Raw genomic sequence first — 14714 nt, 5'->3', positions numbered from 1 at the left:
GCCCTCCTGCCTCGACATGGCAGCTCATTTCCCAAATGCTGCCACCAACAGCACTGTCTACTGGATTTGAGGAAAAAGTGAAACTTCCTGAAGTACACCAAGGCCTTCGTTCTTGGCTTTCGTTCCCTCTTAGTATCTCACCTCTGTAACTGAGTGTAACACATTCCCACAACACAGTTTCTCACTTTATTGTCACAACAGCCCTAGGAGCCTCAGGGAGATTACCGAGCTGTACAAGCACGAGCTAAGGGCGCTGGTGTTAGAGCTGGGACTCGGACACAGGTCTGAGCTGTCCGCAGATTACATTCTCTTCACTGCCATGCCATGCTGCCTGCACAGCCCCCTTACTCACTTCGGCCAGTCGCAGTGAAGGCCATGCCTCCTGTGCCCCTAATTCCAATGGGATAGATTTGAAAGGCAGATGGGATTCTTTCTCCATCTTTGTTTCATGTGGGCAATTTCCACCATTACTCTCCAGACAAGCTTAGTATCAATTCACCAGGTTTCTACACAGGAATGACACTTCTTGAGCATGTCCTCACATCCCTGATAATCTGTTTGCATGACTCCAGAGACAAAGAGCTCACTACCTCCATGAGCAGCCTATTCTAGGCAGCGGGATAGCATAGCAATCCAAAACATGGACTCCAGACCGAGTTGTTCTGGCTGAATCTCAACTCTGCTACCTACTGTGTCTTGTGCCTCAGTTTCCTCATCTGCAACATGGTAATGATAGTCTGTCGTACCTACTTCCTAGTGTGATTATGAGGATTAATAATAAGATGCTACATTTAAGTTGCTTGGTAAGTACATAATAAATTTTAGGTATTAACATAATCATCATTATTTTCCCTGAGGGAAAGCTCTTACTTTACTATAACCTCCACCCATCGGGCCCTTGGAATCCTACCCTCTTCTGCACTCACCTGCAGTTTAATCCTATCGTTCTGCAGTTCTCAATTTTCATTTTCTCCTGATGCAATTTTTTTTGGGGGGTTGTTTTTTTGGGTTTTTTTGTAAGCTCAGTTATTCATCATGCAAACATGGTTCTCCTAAGACCATGATTTCTCCTTGACAGAGTCACTGGTAGTTTGCCAGGCAAGCTCGACGTTGCCAAATACATAAGTAGGGTGGGAGAATGACAGCTTAAGGCCTCGCCTCCTACCCTCGCAGGCCCTCTTGTTGACTCCCAGGCTTGTGCACTCCCTGAATTTGGAACTCCGTCAGTGGGCCCCCCATGACTGTATATCTACCATCAGGGCAAGGTTATGTCAAGACAAAGAGCCCAGATTCTGGAGACAGACAGAGACAAGCTCAAATCCAGAGTCTTCTGCTTACTTTCAATGTGTGATCTTGGTCAAGACACTCAGTGTCTCTGAACCTCAGTTTCTTCATCTGCAAAAGTGAGAGGATAATAACCTTGCTTACTTCATTGGGTGCTATGAGGATTAAGATAATGCATATAAAACATTCAGCACAGTTCCTACCTCAATGAACATTTGCCATGAATATTCTAGGGCTGTGCTGTCTACTAGCCACTAGCCACATGTGGCAGTTGAAGCCTTAAACATAGCTAGTCTAAATTGAAATGTGCTGGATTTCAAAGACTTAGTGTGAGAAAGGAATGTAAAATACCTTGATAATTTTCATATTGATTATTATGTTGAAATGAAAATATTTTGGATTATTGCATTAAGTAAAATATATTATTATTTTTTTATAAATTTTTTTAAAAGATTTTATTTATTTATTCGACAGAGATAGAGACAGCCAGCGAGACAGGGAACACAAGCAGGGGGAGTGGGAGAGGAAGAAACAGGCTCATAGCAGAGGAGCCCGATGTGGGGCTTGATCCCACAATGCCGGGATCACGCCCTGAGCTGAAGGCAGACGCCCAACCGCTGTGCCACCCAGGTGCCCCAAGTAAAATATATTATTATAATTAATATTATTTTCTACTTTATTAATAGGTCTACTAGAAAATTTGAAATTACATGTGGCTCAATTTTGTGGCTTGCATTATATTTCTTTTGGACAGTACTGTTATGGTGGGGCTTTCGTAGTTTTTCGTAGAGGGTGATGGTGGTAATGCTTTTTTTTTTTTCCAGTGGGGGAGAAAAAAAAATAGTACAACTAGTTTTGGGGTATTTGAATTTTCATGGTTGTACCTGTCTCTTAGAGATGGCATTCGAGCTGAAAGGGCGCTTTGGAAATTAAGGAGATCTAATCTTCTCTCTATAAAGATGGGGAACTGAGGCCTACCCATAGACCCATGGGATATGCCTAGGGCCAGACAACAAATGGTGGCAGAACTCAGATCAGAACCCAGACACAGTCCCCATCCCAGTAGGCAGCTTCCTATTAGAATGATGCTGCCACCTCATGGTCACCTATAAATGAGTGCCACAAGTAAAGGGCAGAGGCTAGGCTCCCTTAGGAACAGGACTCTGCTGCCATCTACTTCCCTGTCCTCAGCTGAAAGGAGGACAGGAGGCTCCTCCTCCTCCCCCTCCTCGCCTTCTCCCCCTCCTCCACCTCCTTGCCAGTCGGACTGCGGAGCCCCAGCCTGCCAGGGGTATGACAGTGCAGTGATTAAGGGCACTACCTGTGGTTACAGACAGGTGCAGGTTTAAATCCCAGCTCTACCCCTTTCTAGCTGTGCCCCTGCACAAGTCACTTATCTCTGACCCTTGGTTTCCCCATATGTGCAACGTGGATAATAACAGTACTTACCTCAAAGTGATTAAATGAGGTAATGTCAGTAATTTGAGTCAACAGATATCTAGAAAACACCACCACTTATGCACTGTTATGGGATATAGCAGTGAACCTAAAAAGACAAGTCCTGTAGTTCTCAAAGTGTGGTCTTTAGGCCACTGACAGCAGCAGCACCTAACATCTTGTTAGAAATGCAAATCTTCAGGGGCACCTGGGTGGCACAACGGGTAAGCGTCTGCCTTTGGCTCAGGGCGTGATCCCGGCATTATGGGATCGAGTCCCACATCAGGCTCCTCCGCTATGAGCCTGCTTCTTCCTCTCCCACTCCCCCTGCTTGTGTTCCCTCTCTCGCTGGCTGTCTCTATCTCCGTCGAATAAATAAATAAAATCTTTAAAAAAAAAAAAAAAAGAAATGCAAATCTTCAGGCCTCCATCCGCTGAATCTGATGCATGCTCAAGGCTGAGGGCTAGTAGACTGAAATACATAGATGTATGTATCAGGTGGAGTTAAGTGCTATGAATATAGAAAATAAATGGTTAAATATCTTGAGAATGGCTGGGTGGGGGGATAGGTGGGGAATGCTAATTCATCTGTGATGGTCAGGGAGAGCCTGTCTGATAAGGTGACAGGTTCCAGCAGAGATCGGAAAGCAATTATCTAGAGGAAAGGTTAAAGCGTATGCCTTTTCCCCTTCAAGACACTTCCTATTAAGTAAATTTTGGGGATATGATATAGGTGACTATAGTTAATAATTCCAAAAGATAGTTCCTGCAAATTGCATACACAAATTCTGCTTATATCACATTGGCCACAACTTAGACATATGGACCACACTTACCTGCCTGAGGAGTCTATTTTTATTTATTTATTTTTTAAGTAGGTTCCATGCCTCAGCATGGAGCTCAGGGTGGTATTTGAACTCATAACCCCAAGATCAAGAGTCAGGTGCTTAACCAACTGAGCCACACAGGCACCACTGAGGAGTCTTTATTCTGATCAACCATACAGCCAGCTAAAAATTGAGACTCCTTTCTACAATAGAAAATGAAGAAAAAGCATATTGGGAAACAATGGTCTCTGCCACACTAAGAGATTCTGATGGAACTAGCCTTTGAGGGTCTGGTTTATACTTATATGCCTCCAGTGATGGGGAGATACCTACATCATTAAGCAGTTGTATTCCCTCTTTGAGCAGCTCTTTTAGAAAACTCTTTGATAACTCAGGTCTACCTCTCCACAACTCCTATCCAATGGCCAAATGCTCCCACCTTAGAACTACATGCAACAAGACTTACCCCTTCCTCCCCAAGACAGAACTGACCGATTTTAAGTCCCTTATGTATCTTCTCTTTAGACTGTCAACGGCTTCCCTGAAGCCATGTCTTGGGAAAGGTTTCTCTGATTTTGCATTAAGAGATTGAAAATGACCTTGAAAGTAAACTCCTAGATGACAGGGAGCCACATCATCACCCAGGTGAATGAAGGTTAACTGGAAGGCTAGTGCTTTTGCTCGGGCAGAATGGGAAGGGAGCAATGCAGGAAGATAGCCAGTTCCAATCCCACTGAACTTTCCTGTTTTGGAATTTCTTCAGCTTTACTTTGCAGTTCATTCTTTCTTTCTTCTGTTGGCTCTAATCTGCCATTGGACCCATCCACTGAGTATTTAATTTCAGTAACTATTATATTGTTTCACTTCCTTTTCAAAGACATCTGTTTATTCATATTTTGCTTACTTTCTTGTTCTATTGTTTCTTTAAACATTTCACATGAGATTGTATTTTGTTAACTCTAATATGGAGTCTTGGGGCACATTAAAACTGTTTTTGTTGACTCTCATTTGGTGCCTATTTTCATGCATTGGTATTTGGGGGGGGAGGGGGTCCTACTTAGTTGAACCTAATCTGTGGGAAGCCAGAGGGCCTCAACTGTGGTTCTTTCCAGAGGATTTGCTTTTGCCAAGAGCCCTGGAACAGTCCTACTTAGGACCATATTAGCCCAGAAATCTGGGGATTTCTGGCTTATTGTGAAGGTCAAGCTCAGCTCCCTCACCTTGAGGCTGAGGATAGAGGTCAGGACAGAGCCTAAAGTTAACTTCCTGGCACTGACTTGGTATTGCCAGGAGGGCTACCCCAACTTTCTTTGCCTACGGCTGTGTTCCCTAATCCATTTCATCCTAACTTTTCCCCCACATTCCCTGAATGCCCTTACAGATTTATTTTTTTGAAGCACAGGAACGCATGTTTGTTTTAATTTATTAAGGATCTACCAAGGCTTCTTTTTTTTTTTGAAGATTTTTTATTTATTTATTCGAGACAGAGACAGCCAGCGAGAGAGGGAACACAAGCAGGGGGAGTGGGAGAGGAAGAAGCAGGCTCATAGCGGAGGAGCCTGATGTGGGGCTCGATCCCATAACGCCGGGATCACGCTGAGCCGAAGGCAGACGCCTAACCGCTGTGCCACCCAGGCGCCCCTACCAAGGCTTTTTAAACTCTGTAGCTTAGGGGCACCTGAGTGGCTCAGTTCAGTGTCCAACTCTTGGTTTTGGCTCAGGTCATCTAATGGTCATCGGATCGAGCCCCACATCAACCTCTCCATGCTCAGTGCAGAGTCTGCTCGAGAATCTCTCTGCCCCTCCCCCTCACTCACCCATGCACTCTGAAATAAATAACATCTTAAAAAAAATTAAAAACCCACATCTAGTTTATACAATCTAGTTTACAGAGGGGGAGATTCACCCATTCTTTCAGTTACTAACAAATTATTGAGCCCATACTTTGCAGACTGCTGAGTGCTGGGGTGGGAGACAGTGAACAAGACCCACTTTGCCCTCTCAGAGCTCACAGATTAGTAGAGAAAATAGGCCATCAGAATACAGGGGGACAGTGGTGGCACATGGGAAGTAGGGCTACCATGGAAATTCAGTGAAGCACTTTGAAGGGCACCCAGGAGGGTGACTTTGAGAGGGATGAAGAACTGATTCTAACAGATCAGATAGTGAGGTGAAATGGGAGAGAGAAGATGCTGAAGGAGCCAAGCTGGGAGGGGACATGAGCAGAAGACTGAAGGCCCAGAGAACTGAAAAGTGAAAGGAAGTACGTTTGGCTTGGACAGAAGAGAGGGTGAAGTGTGTGGCAGGACCAGATAACAAAACATGTGCTCTAGGGCTACGCAGGGGCCCGAGGGGAAAACACCGAGGCTTGTTTAGGAGACTTGCAGGGGCTCAGGTCAGAGAAAGGAAGCAGGAGGGCAGTAGGAATCATTTCTAGGAGCCTGGTTGGGGTTGCGACTGTAGCCCACGTCATCAGGCTCACCTGCCAAGGATGGGTTCCCATGGTCCATGTTGCAGGTGGGCAACGGCTCATCCAGTCCTGCCCTGCATGCCTGTGGCCGACAGACTGCTGCTCCGTTCGAACCCAAGCTGTGCGAATTGGCTCTCCTTGCAAACAAACCCCTGAAAGGAGCTGCTTTCAAAGACCTGGCTGATTGCATCCCTGGTTACCAGGAAACAGCAGGACAAGTTGCAAAGTCCCATCACAGGAAATAAAAAGAATGCTCTAGCAACTGCCAGCATTTTTCCACCAGGATTCTAGCCAGCTGTCATTCATGCTCCTTGGCATAAGAACTCAACAGGCATAAGAATAGCAGTAGCTTCTTCAGAGCCAGACACTGTGCTGAACACTTTCATCTTGTCTTATGATATCCTATGAAGCAGCCATTATCACAGGAATTTTCACTCAGTGGCTGAGTGGCTATTTGCCTAAAGCTAGTCTGAAGCTGGGAAACTAGGTAATTTTCATCCAGGCCTGTATACCACTTGAGGGTCTGTACACATCCTGCCTCAGGAACCAGGCTGACCATAAGAAAGTACTCTTGTTTTTTTTCCCCTCGCATTTTTACTTTGGATTTTAGATTTTCCAAAAAGTTGCAAAGATCATGTGGCTTTTCTGAATACCACTCATCCAGCTTTCCCTAATGTTAACATCTTAACACGACCACAAACATTTGTCAAAACTAAGAAACAAATGTTGGTACGCTACTAACTGAACTTCAGGCCTTACTTGGATTTTACTTTTCACACCAAAGCCCTCTTTCTGGTTCAGAATCCAACGCTGTGTTTAGTTTTGTCTCCATAATCTCCTCTGGTCTTCTGTCCTTGTTTTTCATCACTTTTGGTGACTTAAGCACTGGTATTTTGCAGAATGTCTTCTAACTGGGTTATGGGTTTTTAAAGAGTATCATAGATTTGGAAGTGTTCCCATCTCCTTGAATGACTATAGTTGACCCCTGAACAACAGATTTGAAGTGTGTGGGTAATTCGATACATGTGGATTTTTTGGATAAATACAGCAGAATACTGTAAATGTTCTTTCTCTTCCTTATAACGTTAGTAACATTTTCTTCCAGCTTACTTTTTTAACCCCCCACCAGTGTAGCAGTCACCATTACTGGGCCCTATGCTAATCTCTTGCAGAACACTCCGTACCATCTGGTGCCACTGGGTCCTTGGAGGTGGATGCAAGCTTCCGGAGAGCGAAAACTTTTTTTAATCACTGATGGAAATAGGGCTTGGTGTGTATTTGTGGGGTGACCGAATCTCTATGTACTTTATGTACTGATGTGGAACAATCTCCAAGATCTGCCAAGTGAGAAAAAGCAAGACGCAGGAGTGCGCGCTCCCAATTTTGCACAGAAGGTGTGGGGGGCGAGTATACACCCACATGTGTTTATATATGGCTCAAGTCTGGAAGGCTCCTCTTCTGCTCAGACTACACTTGGCTCAACAGTTTCCACTCTGCTCCGGCTCTTTAAGAATTAGTCCATTTTTGGAACCAACATCTCCGCTTTCAAAACAAGGTCTCTAAGGCCTTGGTCTGCTTTAAATGATGGCCACAACAAGCAGTGTGGAGAAGACCCAACTGCAGCACAGGTCCCTCACCTCTCCTCCGGCAACTCCTCTCAGGAAGTCACTTCACAGAACACTGGCTCACCCTGTCACATGTCAGGGGCCTAACCAATCTCTCCTGTGTTCCTGTCTGGCAAGTTCTCTACATCCTCTGAAGTAACATAGCTACTAAATGTCTCCTGCTTTGTCCTGCACCTGAGACCACAAGTCAGTCTCATATCCTGGTCAAATGTAGCTAGGAGGAAAATCAAATATCCCTGAAGGAGAGAAGACTAGAGTCGAAATAGCTTACACAAAGGCAATTTATTAACAGAAAACAGTAATTTGAAGAATCCTGTTCACAGACGGCGACCACGGCGACCCCCCTTCCTGCGGGTGCTATCGGAGGGGATGGGGGTGACATCCTCTGTGGGGAGGAAGAGAAAACATCATTGCCTAGAGATGGATGGGAAAGCGTCCAGGCCTCCCTAGACCCGTGGTCTAACAGACCAACAGCGAATCCTCAGTATATTAACACATGGACATAGACTGCCCCATCTGCTGCTTCCTCAAAATTTCTGATGTGGTCTGAACTCACTTTTCCGAAGGAAAAAATAGAGGGTCAGAAAAGGCACTCAACTTACAATGTCAGAAGGAGGTGAGATATCAGATTTCTGATACCCAGCCCACAGACTATCTAGTGGAAAAATTCTTCTAAACAGGGGGAACTGAAAACTACCTCCTTTTCAAAAGGTAAAAGGCTGAACCACTAACTAGACCGAGGGAATCAGTATATGATGCTACCATGCGCACAGAAAACAGGGAAAGGCCAACACCTTTTCAGGAGCTGTAAGGGGCCAGAAGATCACTGGCGTGAGGGGGCAGGCACTACACAGAGGAAGGGGACTTGCTGTGATTCTCTACCATGGAGTTGCTGCTCCCTGCATTCATTTTTCATTGTTACAATGTTTGGCATGCTCTGATACGTAATAAGAAAGAACCAAGGATGCTGACGGTCTTACAATTCAGGGGACAGACCACACAAAATGCCAACTCCCTTAAGAAACACTGAAAAGGACAGACAATTCATCTCCCATCAGTTCCACCAGCCAGTCTCAAGCCCTGCACACCAGGCAGTGTGGAGCACCGAGGGGCAGAAATCAAACTGCACTGTCCCACTGCAGAAGGGAAGGTCAGCATTCACATCAAGGCGATAGGGGTGCTCAGGGAGAAATTCTGTCATGTGGTGCCTCTTGCAACCCCCATTAACTGTGGCACCCTAACTGCCAACAGTCCCCGGACTAGGCACTGCATCCCACTGAGTACAACACAAGCTTTCTGGGGTCAAGGCTTCAAAGCAAATTCAAGTGCTAGCTAGAGGGAGGCACTTACCAATCCGCCCGATCTTCATTCCTGAGCGGGCAAGGGCTCTGAGGGCTGACTGGGCCCCAGGTCCAGGGGTCTTGGTTCTAGGGAAATGAGGATCTACATTAAGAAAAGCTTTGTTCAACTCATTAGGGGTTGGTTCTTTCTTGATCCCACAACCACCTAATTCAAGAATCTGCAACTTTTCGTAAAGGGCCAAACAATAAATATTTAAGGCTTAGTGGGCCACGTGTGGTTTTTGTTGCATACTTTCTGGCCCATGCATCAGAGTTTGTGCTCTGCCCTGCTTGCAGCCCATTTAAGGAACTGCCCTTCTTGCCAAAGGCTGTAATTTCTTTTTTGGCAATCTATCCATTTCCAGCTGCTCCCCCCACCCAAAACCAAGACACTAGCACTCTCCAGAGGACCACCGTGTTTGGTCTGCTGCCCACACAGCAGTCGCAGTTTTGTTTTTTTTTAAATGTAAGCTCTGTGCCCAACGTGAGGCCTGAACTCTTGGCCTCTTCACGCTCAAGGTCAAGAGTTTCATGCTCTTATCAACTGAGCCAGCCAGGTGTCCTGAAACAGGAGTCATCCTTAAAAAAAAAAAGGAAAAAATCGCCAATCTCTGGAGCGCCTGGGTAGCTCGGTCAGTTAAGCGTCCAACTCAGTTTCAGCTCAGGTCAACCACAATCTCAGGGTTGGGCTGAGCATTTTAGTCTGCTTAAGAGTCTCCCTTTCCCTCTGTACCGCTTTCCCCTCCCCGCCCTCACACACCTTCTCTCACAAAAACAAAACCCCAATTTCATCAGGTCATTACTATTAAAAAGTTCTTATGCTCCCCCCACCCTCTTTGGATTAAGTCCAAATCCTTACTGCTTCCTCTAAGACCTAGCAGGAACTTGCTCCTTCCCATCTCTCTGATCATACTTAACGCAAATCTTTCCCGTAGATGTGCCAAGTTCATTCCCACTCAAGACCTTTTCCCTGCAGTTGTATCTGGCTGGAATATTCTCCCCCTGCCCTCCCTTCACTAAACCAGCTCTTGGCACAACATTTAGGTCTTAGTTGAAATTATACGTTATCACTAACTCCCATCGCTCACACTGTACTTCTTGCCTCCCAGCACTTGCCACAAACGGAAAGCACACGAAGCCCTACTCAGGCTGTTTATAAAGTGAGATTCTCCTACCAGCCTAGGCACCTCTACACAGAAAGGGTAGAGGCTATAGCTACCCTTTCCCATCATTCTTCTCTACTACGTAGAACTACCCTTTCCCATCATTCTTCTCTACTACGTAGAACACAATACCTGGTATGCAGCCGAGTGCTCAATAAACAGTAAGTTGGGGGGGGGGGGGACACGCAGAAGCAGTGGTGCAGCAACCAACTACTAAATCTGAACACACTTATGATGTCTTGCACAGTCACAAGACAAAAACCAAGCATCAAATCCAGGTGCTCTGGCAGGGATCTCACCACCCAGACCCTGCCATATATACCTATTTCCTCCTGTGGCCCGTAGTTTGATGTGGAGGGCAGTGATGCCCAGCTCCTTGCACCTCTGGGCTACATCCTGGGCAGCCAACATGGCAGCGTAGGGAGAGGACTCATCTCGGTCAGCCTTCACCTTCATTCCACCAGTCACGCGGCAGATGGTTTCCCTGGGAACAAAAGCTCAGTCATTCCTCTCATCCATCAAGGATTCTGAATGCTTATCACATCCCTACTAAGTAAAGAGTGCCAGTTCAGGCATGGCAAAGGATGAAGGTCAACTTGAATATGCACCCTCCTTTCTAACAAGACTGCCATGGGTTTGGCCCTAATGGGGATCCGAATTAACAATATTAAGTTTACTTTTGCATTTAATCCTCCCAATTGTTCCATGAGGTAGGTACAATTAACCTCCCCTTTTATGAGAAAACCAAAGCTTAGAATCTGAGTGACTTCGCCTGTCACAAAAACTGGCTAAAAAAGCCAGAACCTGTACACAGGGCGGACTTCCTGTCCACCCCTGCTCCTGCAAAGTACCAAGAGATTGAGAATTCAAGGATTACACTTTAAGGTCACTAAGGGCACAGAATGTGTCTCTCTCTCGTAAATCAAGTGCCTGGGAAATCACAGTATTTGTGGCCAAACAACCAAATACATTTCCTTATCTGAACATTCTTTTAATTCTTTCAAGAGAATCCCTTAAACTGCCACCCAGTTCCAGGGGCATTTCTTCCCCCAGACCCTTGCCAGTTTGGTGTGTGCCTCTTCACCTAAGTACTCACTTGCCAGAAAGATCGGTGACATGGACAAAAGTGTCATTGAAGGATGCAAAGATGTGGCAGACACCAAACACATTTTCTCCTTCAGCTACCTGAGGTCCAAGGCTGATGACCTGTTCTTCCTTCTTTTCCTTCCCCTTGCGAGGTGCCATTTCTGAAAGAAGAAAAAGAATCCAACATTAGCAATGGACAAGGTTTCCACAGCCCCTTCTTCCTGGCTATTAAAGGAAATCTCCCAAGTTTTGCTCCTGTGTCCTGTTTCCCTCCACCCTCGTCTGTGAAATCTCATCTCTGCCTAAAACTCATTTCTCCCTGCATTTAGAGGCTTTCGACTGATGGCTAAAAAAGCAAAGTACCTTGAGATAGTCTTTCTCTTCAATCTACCAAAGCACAGCTCATAGCACTTATAGGAAAGGAGCCTAGAGTTCTAAGCAGATCGTTAGGTATCCCTCAAATTTTTACCAAGTGGGCCTCAAAAACCTGAGAAACACACTGGCTTAGGTCTCTGGAGACCTCCAAGTTCAACTGACAGCTCTGTAAACCTGGGCAAATCCATTATCCCTGAGCTTTACTGCCCCCAGTATATATCCTGAGAAATTTTTGATGATTTGTTTAGGGTGACATAGCAAGTCATTTGCAGAGCAAAGATGAAAACCAGGTTGAGAGATTCTTGGTCTACATCTCACAATACTTCCAATGCCAGAAGTGTTTCTGGTTTCCTGGCCCCCAGTACCATTTACAGGTTAGGCTCAAAGACAACTTTAAGACCACATTCAAAAAGGTTAGTAGAAGGCCAAGGCCAATAACCTATCAACTGGTGACGCCGAAGACCCTTTATGGAAGGCACCTGTTGCCTGAACTCTGCACCAATTCCTTGGTTTAAAATTCAAGGGTCCCTTACCCACACGTCCCTCTAGCTTCATCTCCTACTATATCCTGTGCTCTACCAGATCCCTCCAAAAGCCAGTTTAAATGCTATCTCCCATCCTCTGACAACTTATCTCCTGCTATCTTTCCACAACTGAATAAAACCAAATTCTCAAACTTTTACTAGAATCAAGCATTAAAGGCAATAAAACATATCCTCTCGGAAGGCTAAGTGAAAAAGCCCCATCCCAAAAACTCAATGTTAGTGAAACCAGGTTAACTCTAACCTGATATAGCATGTAACGGAAGTGCAATTAAACCGCTAGAGACCCTACGGGAGATAGACACTAACAGGAGGAAAGCACTGAGAATAATAATGCGGAAGGCTAGGAGAGGACCTACTTTCTGACCAAAGCCCCAAGCCTTCTGGCCCTCCTGAGACTCGAATCAACAATTTCCTAACACTTTCAGAAGATACTAGAAATAAGAAGGGCTTAGATGAGTTAGGCTGTATCCTTCCAGATGAAGACAAACATGGCCCTGCCTAGGTTTGTAAAGACTGCGGCAACACCAAACCTAAAAATCAGTGTCCCAACCCCCCAGTCCAGCACTCTCTACCCTGTGTCAAGATGCCTCTATTCCATGAATAACCATAATTCCAGACCTGGGAAAGTCCACATCTCCTGCGTTCCTGCATCTCCCCGGAGCCTTCCTTATAGGAGGTCTAGTGCGTGATCACAGTAACACTACAAGTGTAGGCCTTGGGTGTACAAAGTTAATTGTTTCTACGCTCAAATAGATCCAACAGAGTAAAAATTGTAAGGTAGGTGCCAAGGGAGCTCCCAGGAAAAGAAGCTTTAAGTTTTGCCTGGAAAAGCCCAGAAAGACTCCCGCAGATCTGAACTACGGAAGCATGAATACAAATTCCTGCAGTGGCCACTCAACAAATGCCCATGTGCAGTTTCCCCACCCCGTGTCGCCCTGAAGTGGTGATGACAATGGTCCTTGGAGAATAAATTATAAACGCACAACAGGTGCTCAGCAAACACTGATGCACATTCCCTAGCCCTGACTTCTGGCATCGTGCGGCGCGCCCTAAGCGCCCAGTACTTGCAACGTGCCAGCCTTAGCAATTACCCAGACTTAGCACCCAACCCAGGGCCGTTTCTGATTCCCTCCTTAAATACTCACTACAACCCTATGGGATCGGAGTGACAGTTAATCGTAGTTCCCAAACAAGGAAACGAACTAGGGGTTAGGGGCCGGGCCTGCGACCGCCCAGGAGACTGGCGGAGTAGACGTGAGAGGCCACATCACACTAGGGTCCCCGCAACTTATCAACCACGCTGTGCGGCCCCTTACACGTAGCGGGGGCGGCAGCGCGGAGCCAGGGCCTTCAGAGCTGTAGCCGCACTCACCCCGACTTCACAAGCCCCTCCTCGAGGGAAGACCGCCACCTTCCGAGACTAGGAGCGACCCCTAAGTCTGGGTCGGCCGGCCGCGCCCCTCTCGCCCGCACCTGGCTCGGCTTCCACGGGAACACCCCAGTCCCGCGACCCCGGCCCCGATGGGTGCCCCCTGCCGCAGGATGCCACTGGATTATCCTCGCCCAGGCCTCCTACCTGCGCGTCTTCTCCAGACTCCGCTACCGGAAAGAGAGAGTGGAAGTGGGCGGGGCGACGGGTCACGTCCGCGTCCCCGGAAGTGTACGCCTGAGGTCACGGAGCGAAACCGGCTCCCGGAAGATGCCGGCTTTAGCGTTTCCAAGGAGTTGAAGACTCGCCCTCGGTAAAGCCGGTTTGCTTAAGAGAGCACCAGAGGACGCAAGGGGCAGGGTGTCGCTGCAAGCGGGTCTGCCTCTGAGACTGCACGAAGGAGCTACACCTACTAAGTGAGGCGAGCCAGTGTGCAAAGGGGACGGGACCGCGGCTAGATGGACTTCCTGTATCCTGACCCCGGGCCTGGTCAGCTCGGAGGCTGCAGCGCTCCTCGTGGCGCGGAGGGCAATAACAACAACAACGGCGATCATCACAGACTGTGGTCTACTATGTACTGGGCAAAATAAGAATACATTATTCAATATTTATATACTAGCTTGGGCTGAGCAATTTATATGGATTGTTTCGTTTAATCCTCACAAAATTATCAAATAGATAACTGTTTCGATTTCCCTTTTACAGATATGGGATGTTAACTGAAATCACATTTGTGGCTGATTTGGAATTCTGATTTCAAAGCCTATGTATAAACCCTATATGGGGAAGGGCCGAGAAGTAGGTCGTGTGTGTTTGTGTGTACGTACGTATATATATAAGTGTATATATACATACATACATTTATATATAAAACCCATGTAATGGACTGTATATATTGCATATATATATGAAAGTTTTTGAACAAAATGAGCGATTATACAGAGTAACATAGAGCCCTTTCTTCTCTAGAATTGGTGCCACTGAATAGCTTTAGCTCAATTTAGGGAAGAACTTTTTAAAAAGCAGTGCTTCTTTTCCCCTTTACAAAAGTGATTAATTACAGAAAACCCATAAAATGGAAGGATCAGAAAGGAGAACAAAAGAGAAGAAATGACAGTCTTACCCACAACAAT

The 14714-nt window shown here is 46.2% G+C and overlaps 1 protein-coding gene across 1 annotated transcript; it reads right to left on the bottom strand.

The window, feature by feature from the left end:
- Positions 1 to 7906: 7906 nt before the first annotated feature.
- RPS14 (ribosomal protein S14) lies at positions 7907 to 13887 on the bottom strand. Its single transcript, XM_045815332.2, has 5 exons — positions 13729 to 13887; positions 11243 to 11393; positions 10469 to 10630; positions 8994 to 9070; positions 7907 to 8028 (listed from the first exon to the last, which is right to left on the bottom strand). Exons 2-5 carry the CDS (start codon positions 11389 to 11391, stop codon positions 7961 to 7963), a joined length of 456 nt encoding a protein of 151 aa, XP_045671288.1. The 5' UTR covers positions 11392 to 11393; positions 13729 to 13887; the 3' UTR covers positions 7907 to 7960.
- Between the last annotated feature and the right edge of the window lie 827 nt (positions 13888 to 14714).

Source organism: Ursus americanus, chromosome 15 (assembly GCF_024610735.1).
Source record: "Ursus americanus isolate L20-20 chromosome 15, mUrsAme1.1.p, whole genome shotgun sequence".
NCBI lineage: Eukaryota > Metazoa > Chordata > Mammalia > Carnivora > Ursidae > Ursus > Ursus americanus.
The sequence above is the reverse complement of the archived record's forward strand: the minus strand, read 5'-3'. Positions and strand labels throughout refer to the sequence as shown.

Coding starts and splice junctions, on each gene's coding strand:
- RPS14 (XM_045815332.2), bottom strand. CDS start 11,391: ATGGCACCTCGCAAGGGGAAGGAAAAGAAGGAAGAACAGGTCATCAGC. Junction 10,631..11,242: donor GTCACCGATCTTTCTGGCAA/GTGAGTACTTAG, acceptor TTTTGTTCCCAG/GGAAACCATCTGCCGCGTGA. Junction 8,029..8,993: donor AATGAAGATCGGGCGGATTG/GTAAGTGCCTCC, acceptor TCCTCCCCACAG/AGGATGTCACCCCCATCCCC.